This window comes from Hylaeus anthracinus, unplaced genomic scaffold, assembly GCF_026225885.1.
Source record: "Hylaeus anthracinus isolate JK02 unplaced genomic scaffold, UHH_iyHylAnth1.0_haploid 12000, whole genome shotgun sequence".
In the NCBI taxonomy this organism is placed as follows: domain Eukaryota; kingdom Metazoa; phylum Arthropoda; class Insecta; order Hymenoptera; family Colletidae; genus Hylaeus; species Hylaeus anthracinus.
The window spans coordinates 1522299-1538388 of NW_026534347.1; the positions used below are offsets into that span (position 1 = coordinate 1522299).

Genomic DNA, 16090 nt, shown 5'->3' on the forward strand with positions numbered 1-16090 from the left:
AACTATTCCTATTTCGTTTAGGTATAGAGTATTCATTTGGGAAAGTGTCGCTTGTATGTCGAATCTATAAAGATTTTGAAAAAGGTCATTTGACCCCGCAAGGTATGTTTAGTGTTAAACGTTAGAAGAATATTCGTTCGTTGCCAAGATTTTGCCAAACACTTATGCGGATCTCACGCAGAAGAAATCTTTCTTCGACTACGAGCGACCTTGCGCCATCATCATCATCAACGGCGTTCTTTCTTCGAGAGCCTTGTCTCCGATAATACAAGACGCGAATTTTAATTCTTCCTTGACTTTTCCAAATTAAATAGTACTTCGAGATCTACAAAAATGGTATTTGTAGCATAAAACTGATATGACTTTATTTAGTTTAAGCCATCGTTGAAAGAGAGCATAGAAAAAAAACGAAGAAAAAACAGAGAAAACGTTTGATTCAGCCCCCCTACAATCTGTTATGTACAAAGGAAAATAATTTTCTCGAGTTGAAGCGTATGCGTGAATTTAAATGAAGATTTCAATTCCACGGAGAGCATGAAAGAATACAATAAAAAGAAACTAAGTAGCGCGCAATAAGGATTCGTAAATCCCCTCGGAAGGGTCGAACGATTCCAATTGACGTATGAGAAAAGAATTCCAGTGTAGATTGTTCAATGTGCGGTCGACCGTAAATGCTCAAGACATTGGAAGATTAATATTTACGATTCTGGAGTCCAGCACGGAAATTACCTATGCCATTGTAGACGATATGTATAGTTAAATGTATCACAAAATCAATCGAGATTGCCAGGTTTCTCTATCCCAGAGAATAACTAACAAAACAGTTCGACACTTGATCTTTATTCGATAGGTAGATAAGGTGTACTGATTCAAAGTGTATACATCGTAATTTGTTAAATACCCATTAAAAGGAATCGAAAGTTTCGCAATTGTCTGAGTGATGTTTGAAGGACGTCATCATCGATCACGGTCCGTTGGCTGTCGCGATTTCACGGTGCAATTACGAATAATAAGGTTCGATTAAAGAGTGTCTCTTCCACTAGACGTAAACGTCTGCAGATGCCCTTTCACAGAGGGGCGTTACAGCGATGACAACGGAATTATCTCAAACCGAAGGGATGGGGGTGGTTTGCCACTCATAGTGGGGAATATCCATGGAGTAGGGAGCGCGGCCACCGAACATCCCTCCTCCCGATTTTCATACAAACCATAAGGAGAGAGTAGACGTTGCGAGCAAACTGACTGATACGTGTGTTACCTGGTATCGAGTCATCGTGTCTCTACCTTTCAGTTATCATCCTAACGAATATTATTTCGAAGTGTTTCCGACATATTTCAACGACAGTTCGATTTTACTTTTGTATCGTTTAATTGTGCTTAAATCAGGAATGTTCTCAGTGATACAAACTCCAATGGAATTGCTCTAAGATCTCTAGATCATCGAATTACCTATTTCTATACGCGAAACGAGAAACTTGGTCCAATGATGAATTTTGGTCTCACGAGCTTGACGACACGCGTGAATCGAGCTAAAAGTTGGATACAGATTCTTTGAATACTTTTTTTTATCGAAGTAATCCGCGATTTACGGTTAAATGTCGACAAAAGCAGAAGGACCGTCATCCCCGCGACGATTTTTCGCCCGAATTTATGGGCATCTCGAAACGAAAACAGTCGAGGGTAACAACGACGATGATCAGAAGAGATCTAAAGCGAAATTTAGTCTCGATTTGTCTTCGAATATAGTTTCTTGCGATAAAAACACGACGTCCGATGCAGACACGTCCAGTGACTCTCCGAACAACGAAATTACACAGGTAAGCAATAAATCCGTTCATCTGATTAACAATTTTTTAACAGATACTTTTATTTTTTCGAACGCGTGTATTTTTGTACCAAATATTAGTTTGTACCAAATATTGTACCAAATAGTTCAACCCTTTCGTCGAGCTTTGTTCGACGGAGGACCGCAAAGTGCGGCCGACTGTATTTCACGTATCTTATGAAAGAAAATATTCTGTGGAAATTTCGAATCAATCGAACCAATAATGTACCAGTAATTTACAATTTAATTTAGCAACTGCATGAAGTTCTGTTTTGCGAAATACCTGATACGACGCCATTTTCCAATATTTTTCACCACAAGTTTCACGAGATATACTTCGAACTGCACATATTCGCGTAATTGCATACATCTACGTGATTATTTAAACGAACAATGAAAAATTTCGATCGATTTCGAAAGTAAGTAGAGTCGGTATTAATAAATCTGAAGGCCATGATAACGTGTTGCATAGGTATCAGGGATAGGAAAAGGATTTTCAGGACGAATCGACGAGTCGAACACCAACGAAACGAGGAAATTGGTGAACAATGGGAAAGAAGAAAATCCCGATTTCTCGACTCTAAGATTGCCATTCTTTCACGGAGTTTTTCCTAGAGTACCCAACATCCCCTTGACGCAGATCGCGTATCCTCCGACGCTTCCGCCACATTTTCATAATTTGCCATACCATCCGACGCCGGAACATTACTTGCAAGGATTCTCTGCGTTCTGTGAGTACATACACTTTTTTGTTACTTACTAGTACCTGGTTACTATCGCGAGTACTTGATTAGATTTCACTTAATTCAAAATAAAGATTCGATAAAATGTAGTAAATGAAATTCTTAATTGAAATATAAACTGTATTCTTGAATGAACTCGATATAAAAGTAATTACTCGAAACGTTTAGTAACATTTCACAGGTCAGATTCGAACGTTGTTACCAGCCGCGCTTGAAATTTCTTGAAAATTCCTTTTCCGTTCTGTTTACGTGCATTTTAAACGGTTTTGTAATGATTTACGTTCGTGTATTTCGCTCTTCGCTTAAAAGTTTGACAGTGCCACGTGTTATTACAACAAGCATACGTATACGCGTCCGTTTGAGAGGATTTATCCCGCTTCGCCACCTCGTAGCGATATTGTGATGAGATTATGATACACAGTTGGCCGCGTCTCAATATGGAATATACATCGCTATATTTCCTCAAACCCAACTCTGTTCGCCTGCCCCTTAAGCTGTTGTCACAACAAGGCGGACAAAGAATCATCGGTTTGCTAAATAAAACACGCAATATAAATACAAAACGCGATACAGAATTTTTTCCTTTTCTTCGCGAGCGTCTTTCGTGTTGTTTCGCAATACTCGTAATAATCGTTCAATTTTAAATACGTTATTCGTTTACATGCAGCGGAACTATACAAAAAATTAATTCCAAAGATGAGAATAATAAAAATAAACCTGAATAGGCTTCGCTAATCTCCGATAGCCTCGAGATCAAATTTTAACTCTGTAGAGATTTCCACGAGTTTTCGTCTGTTTATCAACGTGTTAAACGGTTTCATTGTCTACGTTGGACAGTAGCTCGCAGGAGAAGAAAAGAAGGACGACCTCGACGGCAAAGAACAACTTTCAGCGGTGAACAGACGTTGAGATTGGAAGTTGAATATCGCAGAGGAGAATATATATCCAGGGGACGAAGATTCGAACTCGCCACGTCCTTGTGTCTCACGGAAACGCAAATAAAAATTTGGTTTCAAAATCGACGCGCCAAAGATAAAAGAATCGAAAAGGCACACTTCGATCAACATTACCGGTAACTATGTGTATTGTGTATATTATGTATCGAACATTTATGCGTTGATAAGAATGTAACCCATCGATAAGAATGTTAATATCTAAGCGAGCTTTTACAGAAGGTAATTTACCTGACAGCGCCATTCCCGAAGGTGTTAAGGCTTTTGATTAGGTCAAGTCAGTTATAAAAAATTATTTTTCTTTTTCTTTGCCGAGAACCTTGTTAGACGAGTCATGTTTCTTAATAATAATTGACATTACCGTACAAAATGAGGCAGTTGGAATTGATTTGCACCTCGATTTTCATCGATATTATTTTCTTTAGAGCAGGAATGGTCAACTGGGTTTCTCGCGGGCTCGTGCGCCCGCCGTTGGCCCAGGACACTGGTTCTGGCAAGTGACATCACAGCAAGATATGACGAGTGGCAATCAACTGCAATAGTAGAGATGCAGAGTCATATGCATTGCCTCTACGATCTGCGATAGAAATGTCTCCTGAGCATCTATCTTACGCACGTGGGGCATTTATGTTACATTGTTTCTCCACCAGCCACCCTATCGTAGCGCGAACAACTTTCGCGTAACTGGCCGAACATAGTCCTGTTAAAAAGATCTGTAAGCTTGCATTTAAGATAAAAAAAAAGTCCATCGCCACATCTTCTTTCGATTAGAACGGCGCGACTTTCGCCTGACGCGTTTCTCTCTAAGGATAATAATATTAATTCGAAACGAGGGAGAGATTTTAAGTGCCTCATTCTGTATATAGATAAAAGTATAATTAAATATTTCGCATATTTTGTGTGGTTACAGGTATTTTGCAGTTTCGAATGGACTGATCAATTTGCCAATTTGTGGCAAGGATAGGTACTGCGAGTTCTGTTTCTACAAGGAAACGTTCAGATCGGCAGTCAGTCATTCTAGTGTTTCGATAAATCCTGTAAGTGGAAACTTAATAAAACAGCCGAACTATGATAGCAGTGGAAGTGAAAAATCAGACACGTTGAATACGCTACTTCCGGTTTAAAGTCTCAGTGAATCCAGAATGACTAGTAACGCTGAATCTTTGTTACACGGAGCATTATATAAATGGTACACCTTTCCTTCAGATTTAAAATATTTAGTCAATATATATGTGGTACTAAATTTTGAATAATTTGATCAGACAAAATATTTATGATATAAATAGTGGCAGTACGGAATGTATGTAAAGGAATGTATTAGTATGTATTATGAAAGTAATTGATGTGTTTACGTTTATACTTAAATAAATTGTTTTATAATAAACCGTGTATGAAACCGTGTACTCCCAATTAACGATTTGTACTACTCGTATCATTTGAATTTCGCTGTTATCAAACGCTCTTGTCATGTGATCATGTGCTATTTTTACGCGATAGTGCAACGTAATAAACGCGCGACATGATAATACGCAGTGAGTGCACCCAGGAAGGTTATCGCTCACCGAGCCGCTCAGCGAGCTGATGCGCCATCGGTGAGAAAATGCTCAAGTTTGTAGTGAAAATAGTTTCCCTCTGTTGCTGCTAGATGTCGCAACAGAAACATTTTAATACATTATTTTGAATTTAACATAAATTCATAATCAGTACGATTCCTTACTTTATAACATTCTAATATATTATTTCAATTTATCGTTTAAACGTTTACCTGCTTTTTACATATAACTTTAGTTAATGACGCCATGGTAAGAACTATTTTCACTACAAACTTGGGCATTTTGCCACCGATGACGCCACTAATACCCGCTCACTGAGCGGTTCAGTGAGCGATGACCTGTCTGGGTGCACCAAATGTGACAGCTATTTTTTAACTGTTTTCATTTGTTGGGATATTATGCACAAACGTATACTTGCTTGTCTAAAAAGATAAAAACAATGTTCGTATCGTAAGAAAAGAAAAGAACATTTTGGAAATACGGATCGGTGTTTCTTTTTTTTTGTTTAGAAAAAAATTATATACAAAGAACAGCAATGGATTTCATAGTAATAATGTCTATACATAAAATGGCACAACAGAACTTTGTTGTTGCATGATAAACAATTCTTTTATGTCTTTATACCTTGTATTTACGTCCTATGTAACATATTTGTAGTTCGTATGTAAAGAGAAGGTCGCGGAAATTTTCGTCTTCTACTTCTGTACATATATTTATGAAGTATGGAGGTATTAAAACGACAGGTAAACATTTATTTTCCTTGTTATTTCATAAATTTCTTGATAATGGGTAACTTAATTATATAGTTCCTATTAATAGTTTTATTATTATATACAAGTTTAATCGTGTCATGATAATGATATATACATACATACTTCTAGAAGAAAGAAAAGAACAAAACTAAGCATTTCAATATAGAGCAACAGATACCAGATGCTCCAACATTGGAGGAATTTGAGTGTCTGCTGGGTGAATCACCTACAAATTTTCCTAAGGGTGTAGGTATTGAAAATATGGAAAGTGAATTACATTCAGCTTCGATTGACACTGAAATCTACGAACAACAGACTATAGAAAGAGCTATCCAAGAAGCAACCCATAGTTTAGAAGTACCAATTAACAAGGTAATAGTGCAGATATACTTATAGAAATGCTATACTGTTTTTTTTTGTTTAAATAATTGTAACATATATCCTTAAAATAATTTCAGGATGAAATTGATTCTATATCAGCAGTTGTAGACACCTTGAAAGAAGAAGAGGAGACAGTTGAGACATTGGTCTCTACAATGCACTTAGTAGATGCTGTGCCTGATGATGAAGTTGTTAATAATAAAAGTGTAACATCAAACACACAGCAAGCTACATTGAATACATCAGATGTAAAAAATTTAACATGTGATAAACAAATAAAAGACCAGCCAGACACTGCAATAGATATCACAGATGGCATACGTACCACTATTAAAGAAATTGTACCATTCACAGACAACCAGCTCGCATCGCTGTACAATAACCAAGAGTTATCTTTGATTGATATGTTTATTTCAGAATTCACAGAAACTCAACTGAAAAGTAGCGCAATTCGACAGCAACATAGATTACATGAGCTTTTAATGAGCTATCGCCGTGTAAGAAATCATTTAATCATTAACTCGCATGAGTTGGAAATTTTAAAAAAAACTTGTAGAGAAACGCAAAATCAATTATGGTGCTTGGAGAAAGCCTATATTACGGAAGCAGGGGAATGCCAAGACGGAAATCCAGTTACTGCCACGCACGAATATTCCATTGCACATTTTAATCAACAAGCATTGGTAATTCTCACGCGAACATTATCGACCATAAAAGATATGCTGCATAATACCCAAGCATTGTATTGCTACGAGGCTGAATTATTAAGATTACAAATTGAACACTACATACAAAGAGTATGTATCTCTTGTAAAGAATTTACAAATCTATCTCAAAATACACTTGTAAATCTAATGCCAGTAAACACACCTCTACAAATAATACCGCAATTAGTGGAACTCAGAATGTGTATTACCATATTGTTTAATTTTCAAAGAAAGTTATTAAAAGATGGAAAGTTCGTAACTGATACTAGAGACTGGCTTACAAAGCTAGTGGCAATTTTATTGCGCGTGGCAACATGGCAAGATCATTTATTCATATTGAATCATATTTTAAGATGCCCTGGTGGTGTAATGAATTGGGCGTGTAATTATGTTCAGTTGCCGGTGCCGCCACATTTTGGTAAATTAAGTTCATCTCCATTGAATGATCCATACTTGGATCACATAATAGCTACATTGGCTATTATTCTATTACCAGTTAAAGACAGAGATAAATTTCTTGAGCAGGTACTTAAATGATCACAATACATAATATAATTTAAATATAAAATGATAACACTTATTGTTTTAATTAGGTACAAATGTCGTTACAAGATGTAGTGTGTAGTCCCGGTGATACTGTTTGGGTAATGTTAGACGAAGAAGGAGAAGAAGATGAAGATATAGCTAATAGCGGAGCGAACTTATATGAAAATGATCTTATTTCTTTGTTAAATCAAATCCCTTTTAACAAAATATTTGAACACATATTGTACATTCAGTGTCAGAATGATAGATACCATCAAAACGGAAATTGTATTACCCATCATCATATGCTACGAATGATCGCGTTTTTTACAGTTATTGTTAAACTTTTAAAACAAGGCTTAAAAACATATGATTCCCCAAGATATAGACAATTAGCTAAACGCTTAAGTGCATTAATCAGAGATATCGTTCAATACGCCAGTGATCAGTGGGAGGTATTTGATAAAAGTCAGGTAATCATTTTTGTATATAATAATGGTGTAATATGATAGTAAAAATATCATTTTATTAAATTTTTAAACTGTATTTTTATAGGTTATGGATGAATCAACGTTGCTAAAACTTCAAGTGGAATTCGACTGTTTTTTTCTAAGAGCGATTCTTTGCATATTTTCTTCGCGTCGTTTAGGCGCATGGCAATATTTAGCTGCTGTTCCATATCATTTAATATCTTCAAATACTTTGTGGCAGATCTTTTATATTCTACACACTGAATCTGCACAAGCAGACATACACGTTTCTAGTATACAGGTACAAGGTAAGTATAATTCCGCGATAAGAAAAATAAATATATAAGAATTTCAAATATGAATATTAATATTGTGATAACATTGAAGACTGGGAAAATGAATTAAATTGTCCACAACTTCGTAAAAAATTTGAAGAAAAATTAAGTAATATGCCAGGAGATGAATCATATTACCTTTTAACAACTTTTGCTAATATGGCTATGGCAAGAATCGATAAAGATTACGATTTTGTAAGAGCAACAACGATCGATTTATTTCAAGTATGTTTAAATTTTCGTTTTATACATTTTAAGTACTGGGCAATAATTATTTAAATATTGCAATTGTAATCCTATCTTGCAGATTGGATTTCTCAGTGAAAAAACACAAGACTCTTGTTCAAAAGATGCTCGATCTCTGTTGTCAAACTTAACAAATAAATACCCAATGCTTCTCTCAGATATTTTGCACAAACTAAAAGATAACTTTGTATCAGTTGGAAAGGTACCTTCGTTAGCGAATTTTGTTATACATTTATTCGTAAATATTAAATGTCTAAATTAACTTCGGATTTATTCGTTCTAGCTAAGTTTATATTTATTTACCGAATTAAAAATAGATAAATGGATTCCACAAGAACAAGATATAATAATTCTTTCGGAGTGGCTACATCGATACTCGTTGACATCAACCGAAAATTACTTAGCTCGTTTAGTTCTTACCCACTTGAATTGGGGTTTTGATAAGTAAAAACATAATTCGTGATTTATCTGAATCTTTTTTCTAAAAATTTTTTCTTTAATTTATATATTTATCGCAGGAACGGTAGTTTACATCTCCCCATTGAATTACATAGACGTATTGCATTATTAATTGTTGAACTCACGATGAAGTATGTACCTGATTTCCCTAACCAATCTGCATCTTTATTAGTTGAAGGTGTTAAACAGGTAGGTTGAATTTTAAATGAATTTTTGAATTTCTTTATAATAAATCGAAATTTATAGGTTTCGTCGATGATAAGACCTCAGAATGCCGAACATGCGTTTTCATTATGGGCATGGGAAATGATTTCTAAACTGAGATTACACCAACTCGATCAAAGTGATGCAATTTGTCAATATTCGCTGATGAATCTCGCAGAAGCATTTGCTTCTATACCTGATATGAATTCTGATTCATCTTTAGAAACTTTGATGATCGGTACACGAGAGAAACAACCGATAGCGTGTTATGTAGCGACAGTTATGACATTATGGGGTCACTCTGTACCATTGATATGTTCGAAAGGTTTCAGTCAATTACAAATATTACAGTCTTATTGTAAATACGAACAAATCCTTGTATGTTTACATCATATTATACCATTGTTCTTGGAATGTGTTGACTCGTTAATAAAAAATCAGAAATTTAGTAGCTTAATTACGTCGCTAATTGCGGCCGACAAATCTTACATGAACGTGGCTAAAAGTTTGATAACAACTGAATTTCCCGGAACAATATTGAAACAATTTTCAAATATGATACATTCACATTTATTTAATTATAAAAGGTAAATAATCATCTTTCGTTGAATGATTCGTCGCTTCATAACAATTGATTATTGTTATAGATATTGCTTACAAAATCCAAAGAATTTTGTATACCTGTGGTTGAATGTATTGGTACTTGTACCAGACTGGAATAAAGATCAAAGTGTGATGTATTTGATGGACACAGTGATCAGTGCTGCGTTTTTTCATGTGGAAGCAAGAGCAACAGTTGACAATATGTTTCAGAGTCTTTTTTCTGTAAGACCAAGCCTTTAAATTGACAACTTTACTACTGTTTAATTTAATAAAAATTCAAGAAGTTTATAATGCAATTAACTATGTTTAGAATAACACCTCTAATCGGAACGTGGTAGCATCGTTCGGATCATTTTTCAACTGGGCTACCGGTTCTTCAAATTCGACGAGTCTCTTAGGTGGATCTATACAATCCATTTGGGTTGCTCATCAAATACTGACAGTTGAACAATACAATAGAGAGATTAAGAGTGGACTGTGGCGCGAAATATTACGAGAGTTGTCGGCACAGTCTAAAATATCATTGGATACTGCTATTAAGGTATGCCTTACCACATATACCGTATTTGTAACATTTAAATACATATGTATGTATATTACTCATGTTGTGTGCTTCTATTTTCTACAAAGTATTTGTTATTTTAGCGAGCTTGTATCACAGTAAAAATGCAACCATTCGGTGGTAACGCATTATTTATATATCGTTGGTCTCAACAAGCACTAGATACTCCTATGGGTCATCCTATTCTTCCTCTTTTATGGCAAAATTTTTTCGCTTTATTTCTTGCCAGAGTTCCGACGACGTCAGGGTTCGTTTTGCATAACAAAGACATATTTCAATTTGGCACGTCTCGTATGTACTTCGATTACGATGTATTATCTTTTTAGAATTATCGATCACGGAGGAATCGGTGAAAAATTTTTTGAAGGGATGATTAATTTAAGTTACTTTAAGAAATTAAAGAAACGACTTCACGACACTACCACATATTTTCAATTGAAAGGAGAGAAAGATATGGATGATGGGAAACCAATTACTGATGAGCGACGAACATTTTATTTTAACGCGGCAAAGTGTGTAATATTCAAATATAACTCGTATAATTAATTTGGGGACAAATACTATATCCGAAACTATATTTTTACAGATTTTATAAAACGTTAAGCTTGTGGCTTGAAGAGCCAAGACTGCAAGAACCGGGCCTTTATCTACCAGCATTACCTCCGCAATACATGTCACAAAAATTAGTAATGCTCGTTCAAGGCGATTGGGTAAGATATCAACGTTTCTTAATTCGGTAACTCTAAATGTACGAAAAAATATAATATTTTTTATATCATTTGTTCGAGTAGACTCCATGGTTAGAATATGTTGATTATTGGGCAGTACAGCAAAACCAAATAAATGCAGTCCAAGAATGGGAACGCATATGTTGCAGAGATCGAGAAGATCAATACCGAAAAGGAGTAAATACGCCATTCGCAATGTCAGAAATATCTGACCCTTTGCAAAGAATTTTTAAAAGATTGACTACATACGAACATCCCGTTCCGCCGCCATCTTTAAATCGAAATCAAAAAATGCCTATTTATATACATAAAGATAGTTTATACAACTATAACTCAATCATGAATTTAATTCAGCCGTACCTTAAAATTATGTCAGAGTATGCACAGACATATAACTTAATGATTTCTGAACACACGGCGGTAGATTGTAGCTTTTTGGAATTAGTTCCTACACTTTATCGAGAAATACAAAATCAAGTAACACTACATGCATTATGCGATCCAGCACCATCGGGTCAAACACGATCTAGATTAGGAACACCGCCTACTGTTCATTGTGCTGGTCCAGCAGTAATTAGGATTAAGGTAGCCGAAGCTCACGTTAATGCGGGAGTTGACGACGTGATAATTCAGAATAGAGCGGAATATGAAAATTTATTAATAAAGGCGAGTCAGCCGCCACCAAGTAAAGTCACTCAAGGATGCGTTTTTTTAGACCATGTAATCGCGTATGTATAATAGCAATTCTTTTGTAATCTTCATTAATGTTTATATTAATATATGAGTATGTAATTTTTTGTGTTACCATAGAATGTTCGAACATGAAGTGACTCTTAGTCGAACCAGTGAACACACAACAGCGCTAAATCAAATACAAGAAAGTGGGGTTAAATTATTTTATCATCTCATAGAATGTTACACGGAAGAAGCATCGTTGTGTCCACCAACGAAACAAGCTATCACTACTTGTCTAGAAAAATTGGGCCAAGTAAGTGTTACTATGAAAACTATAAAAATATTTTTAATCGACACGCTATTAATGTAAATGTTTCAAAAGTTATTTATTAGCGGCGAAGAAAGTCAAGGTCCACAATTATTAAACACTCTAATGCTGAGACCGAACCTTGGCAGTTTGCTTGGACCATACTTTACACCTGTTGCTGGCGGTGCTTCAAAATTTTTACAAATGTATCAAACAGTTGTCAAATTATCTACTGGAAAAAACGACGATCTGTGTTTCGTATTGCTATCAAAAGTACATCATTTACAATACAGTTTATACGTATTTACGTTTAATTTTTCAGTAATAGATTCTCACTCTTATTTTAGTTTGATATTAGCAGCTGGTTAAATTATAGACGTCCAAGGTTGAGCGAGCGATCAACATTCATAGATTTAGTGTCTAGCGCTCTTTGTAACATAGGTTTTAATCCAGAAGAAGAAAAATTGGTTTTACATGAGGTAAATGTTAAATTCTAGTTACGATACACCTTTGTAGTATCGCTATCCATAATATAAATTTTCTTACAGCTATTCAGAAATCATTTACGACTGGTTTTACTACATGAATTTCCCGAACACTATGGCGAAGTTTTGAGTGCTATATTAAAAAGTAGCGAAAGTCAAAACTTATCGTTGGATGTTTGGAGAGATTTATTAGGAACTCTTAGTGGTAAACCGAAAAATGCATTCGCATTTCAATCTACCAAAATTAGAGACGATATTCGCCACTATGCTACCGTGCAAAGGCTTCTTTCTCGGCAAGAGGTTTGTTTGTTTGTTCCATATACTTCACTTTCATTTTTCTAACCTCTTTTCTTACTTTGTACAGATGCACGATACAGCCATATTATTGTGTAGACATTTTATGCAAGAGCGGTTACAGTATGGTCTTTATGGATTGTATCCAAAATACAGAGTTTATAACGAACCGTTGACGGTATTTCTAGGTATGGTAGGTCATGCTCTTGTTGTGCTTACTCTTCAATCCGATAGAGGTTCGTTAGGAGATCAATGTAAGTATTTAAAATTTCTATTAAATTTTATTTAACATATTAATTTTATTATATCGTTTAAAGTATGCGAGAAAATATGGCCAGTCTTAAGCGAAATGTATGCACCTTGGATTGCACCATATTGGACACGGAATTTAAAGGAACCAACTGCCGCGTGGATTCAACAACTTACAGATGATAGATCTGTTCTATTACCATGGATCGTTACAGATGGTCCTTATGCTAACAAAATTGTAGCAATGTTCGTTGAATGTATTCGTTTTATTATCGATACACTGCCAGCGTCCAGCAAGATTCTCTGCTTTGTATGGCAGTTTTACGTTACTAACTTTGCACACGCTTCAATTAAAAATCATATTTTAAATGTGATTCATGGCAATCTTTTATCGTTACCATGGGACCGTTTTTATCCGTCTGTAAACGACATAGAATTTATGATAAAAGTGATTGACCAATATTTACCAGATAGTCACTTATTTCTTGGAAGTATATTTACGTGCCTGAATTGGTCAGTTTGGATCAACGATTTTCTAGCGACACAGTCATTGCCTATCGCAGCAAGAATGCACGTTTGTTTGTTAAATTTGTTGGTGAAATTATCGAACGAGCCAAATGTTAGACAGGTAAATAAAAAAAATATATTTATATTTTATAAGAGAGCTTGAGTAGATCGAAAAGCACGTTACATTTCAGAATGATCGAACAGTTCAATTAATTACCGAAGCTGAAAAATTTTCATGGCATTTGCTAGATGCGAGCGCATACGATCAAATAGTTAATTGGTATGTCATGAGTTGTGATCCGAGAGTTATTCTTTATGTTGACGTAGATCAATGTCATCCTATAGATATTGCTGTGAATAAGTACGTATGATTTCAATATATTGGGTTAATCTTGACGTTATATAGTATGTTCTCTAGTAAATTGTCTATAATAGTTTGTTAAAGATATCAGCAGGCTACGATCCTTCTGTAACTCATTTTCACCCGACTACATTGAAGAAGAAGCAAATGTATATTCGTTCTTCGGTAAAACTATTGATCAGTTGTGCAACTCGACATAAGGCTTTGTTATCTTCGAATCCAGAATTATTTTCTAGCACGTTAGTAAGAATGTTAGATGATATGGAAGCTGTTATGAATAGTGAGTATAATATTTTTTTTATATCAAACATTTTTTTTTACGATATCGTGATTAATAAAAGTACGAATCCTCTTTAGCTGTTTCAGAATCGCAACAAATTGCCGAAGCAGGTTTGCTAATAACGGAACTGCTTCATGCTTTAAATCAAAGTGGACTTCTTATGGAACATCTTCGTACCTGTTGGACCTCATGGCTTTTGAAGAGGACAGCTGCCAGTCCGATACTCATGGGTGTACTTAGAGTAATAACCATATCAGTTACTTCACCATCTATACTTGGAGAATTAATGGAGGCTGCATTGGAATCATATTTTAAAATTAACGGTAAGCGAGATAAAAGTTTGCTTAATGTCACGTTAATGTAATTATTGTTTTCATTTCTTTGATTTTACACCAGTATCTGAAAAAGTTCGACCTACTTGGGCTTCAGTGTTGACGGTTTTGCAATCAATGATACCTCGCCAACCACCAGTAGAAATTGTATTAGTTTCCGACGGAAGGATTCTCACGCTATATTCTATTTTACTTAAACGACTTCCATCGTGTCAAGACATCAGAGAAGAAGGAATGCTTCTTACAAATCTGGTTGACTGGATCTCTGCTCTAAGGCCAATGTGAGTGGTAAATAATACAAATTTATATACTGATATGCGAAACGAACTCCTTCCTCTAGGGATACTAATGAAGAAAAACTCCCCCTCTTATGGGCTAAAACCTGTGAACTCGTACATAGACAATGTCAATACAGTGATAATACCGTAATCGCCGCTAAAGCCCTTAAAGGTTTAGCACGTGTCTTATTAACAATGGCCGATGATGGGGGACAAGGGTGGGATATATTAGGAGCTATTGGCCTAAGAAAAGGATCTGTCCTTTCTATCAAGTATGTTAAAGAGCTAATTAATAGATTAAGAGATTGTTAGTTTAGGAGTATTTAGTTTCATATTCGTGTTATATTTATTTAGGTGCAAATTTTTAAGTCGTGCAATTGGTGTATATTGCTTAGCACAGTTACCTGAATCAAAATCAGAACAGCAAATAGTGAGGTTTACTCCTCACTCGCCTGGAGTAGCACCTTTAAGAACAGACGACGATGATTCAATGGAAATTCGACCTAGTACGGAAGCCATCAAAGCTATGCAAACGTTAGAAAGGCTTTTACTAAGCAAACAATATACGGAACTTAAAGGAGACATCGAACGTTCGATCAGATTAATCAGAGATTCTGCAAATTCAATACACAATGCTGTTGCAGTTATAGGTGTACTTGCAACGGAACTTTACAAACAAAGATATTTGCATGTTTTAATTGAGTAACCGGCGTTTTAATTTTATATTGTCTATCACTTTTTATTATACAAATATTACGAATGTTTCTCTCTGTAGATATTTAAGTTCAATTCAAACAAAGTAGTGTCTTTTATATGAATCTAGTCCAAAAATTAGTTTCATAGTTATGACTATTTGGAAAATAAGTTTTTTCCAAATAGCGTAATGTGTACAAAATTTTATTTTTTATATTCACATGTGATATTAATCTTCATTGCAGGTTTACGATGTAAATGATATTCGACGAATATATATATATATATAAAATAATTGTTTCAGCCAGTGTTGTTCACAAGTAGATCTCACGCGTTTTTGCCTTCATACACGCCACATTGTGTTTGAATAGTGCACGCACACATATCGCGGAATCAACCAGTGTTCCTCTAACATAGTAACGTTTGTGAGTTTCAGAGCTTATGTTGAATAGTACTGGCTTAAAATGTTCTAGTTGTGTAAAACATTTGCTATGCATTTTGTATGCCTTTAAATGAACATCGACGAAGAACGAAACATTAAGTAGAGGTGGTAATGTTGTTAATTTCTCACAATTTTTAATAT

General features: G+C 35.1%; 2 protein-coding genes across 2 annotated transcripts; both read left to right on the forward strand.

Annotated features, from left to right (window-relative positions):
- Positions 1–1244: 1244 nt before the first annotated feature.
- LOC128890532 (homeobox protein rough) lies at positions 1245–4826 on the forward strand. Its single transcript, XM_054149098.1, has 4 exons — positions 1245–1817; positions 2298–2556; positions 3406–3640; positions 4432–4826. Exons 1-4 carry the CDS (start codon positions 1596–1598, stop codon positions 4643–4645), a joined length of 930 nt encoding a protein of 309 aa, XP_054005073.1. The 5' UTR covers positions 1245–1595; the 3' UTR covers positions 4646–4826.
- Positions 4827–5400: 574 nt separating this feature from the next.
- LOC128890091 (ectopic P granules protein 5 homolog) lies at positions 5401–15939 on the forward strand. Its single transcript, XM_054148296.1, has 28 exons — positions 5401–5817; positions 5956–6198; positions 6285–7439; positions 7508–7912; positions 7995–8217; positions 8297–8469; positions 8552–8692; positions 8774–8934; positions 9009–9138; positions 9196–9740; positions 9801–9978; positions 10067–10297; positions 10402–10565; positions 10645–10830; positions 10905–11028; positions 11110–11774; positions 11857–12034; positions 12104–12301; positions 12376–12507; positions 12577–12813; positions 12878–13061; positions 13125–13684; positions 13755–13924; positions 13999–14204; positions 14282–14527; positions 14601–14817; positions 14877–15086; positions 15169–15939. Exons 1-28 carry the CDS (start codon positions 5797–5799, stop codon positions 15518–15520), a joined length of 7635 nt encoding a protein of 2544 aa, XP_054004271.1. The 5' UTR covers positions 5401–5796; the 3' UTR covers positions 15521–15939.
- The last annotated feature ends 151 nt before the right edge of the window (positions 15940–16090 follow it).

What these genes read in the sequence shown, in the direction of transcription:
- LOC128890532 (XM_054149098.1), top strand. Translation starts at nt 1,596, where the DNA reads ATGTCGACAAAAGCAGAAGGACCGTCATCCCCGCGACGATTTTTCGCC. An exon ending in GCAAGGATTCTCTGCGTTCT is followed by an intron (nt 2,557 to 3,405) that starts GTGAGTACATAC and finishes TACGTTGGACAG; the next exon opens with TAGCTCGCAGGAGAAGAAAA. An exon ending in CACTTCGATCAACATTACCG is followed by an intron (nt 3,641 to 4,431) that starts GTAACTATGTGT and finishes GTGTGGTTACAG; the next exon opens with GTATTTTGCAGTTTCGAATG.
- LOC128890091 (XM_054148296.1), top strand. Translation starts at nt 5,797, where the DNA reads ATGGAGGTATTAAAACGACAG. An exon ending in AGGTATTTGATAAAAGTCAG is followed by an intron (nt 7,913 to 7,994) that starts GTAATCATTTTT and finishes GTATTTTTATAG; the next exon opens with GTTATGGATGAATCAACGTT. An exon ending in TTGAATTGGGGTTTTGATAA is followed by an intron (nt 8,935 to 9,008) that starts GTAAAAACATAA and finishes TATTTATCGCAG; the next exon opens with GAACGGTAGTTTACATCTCC.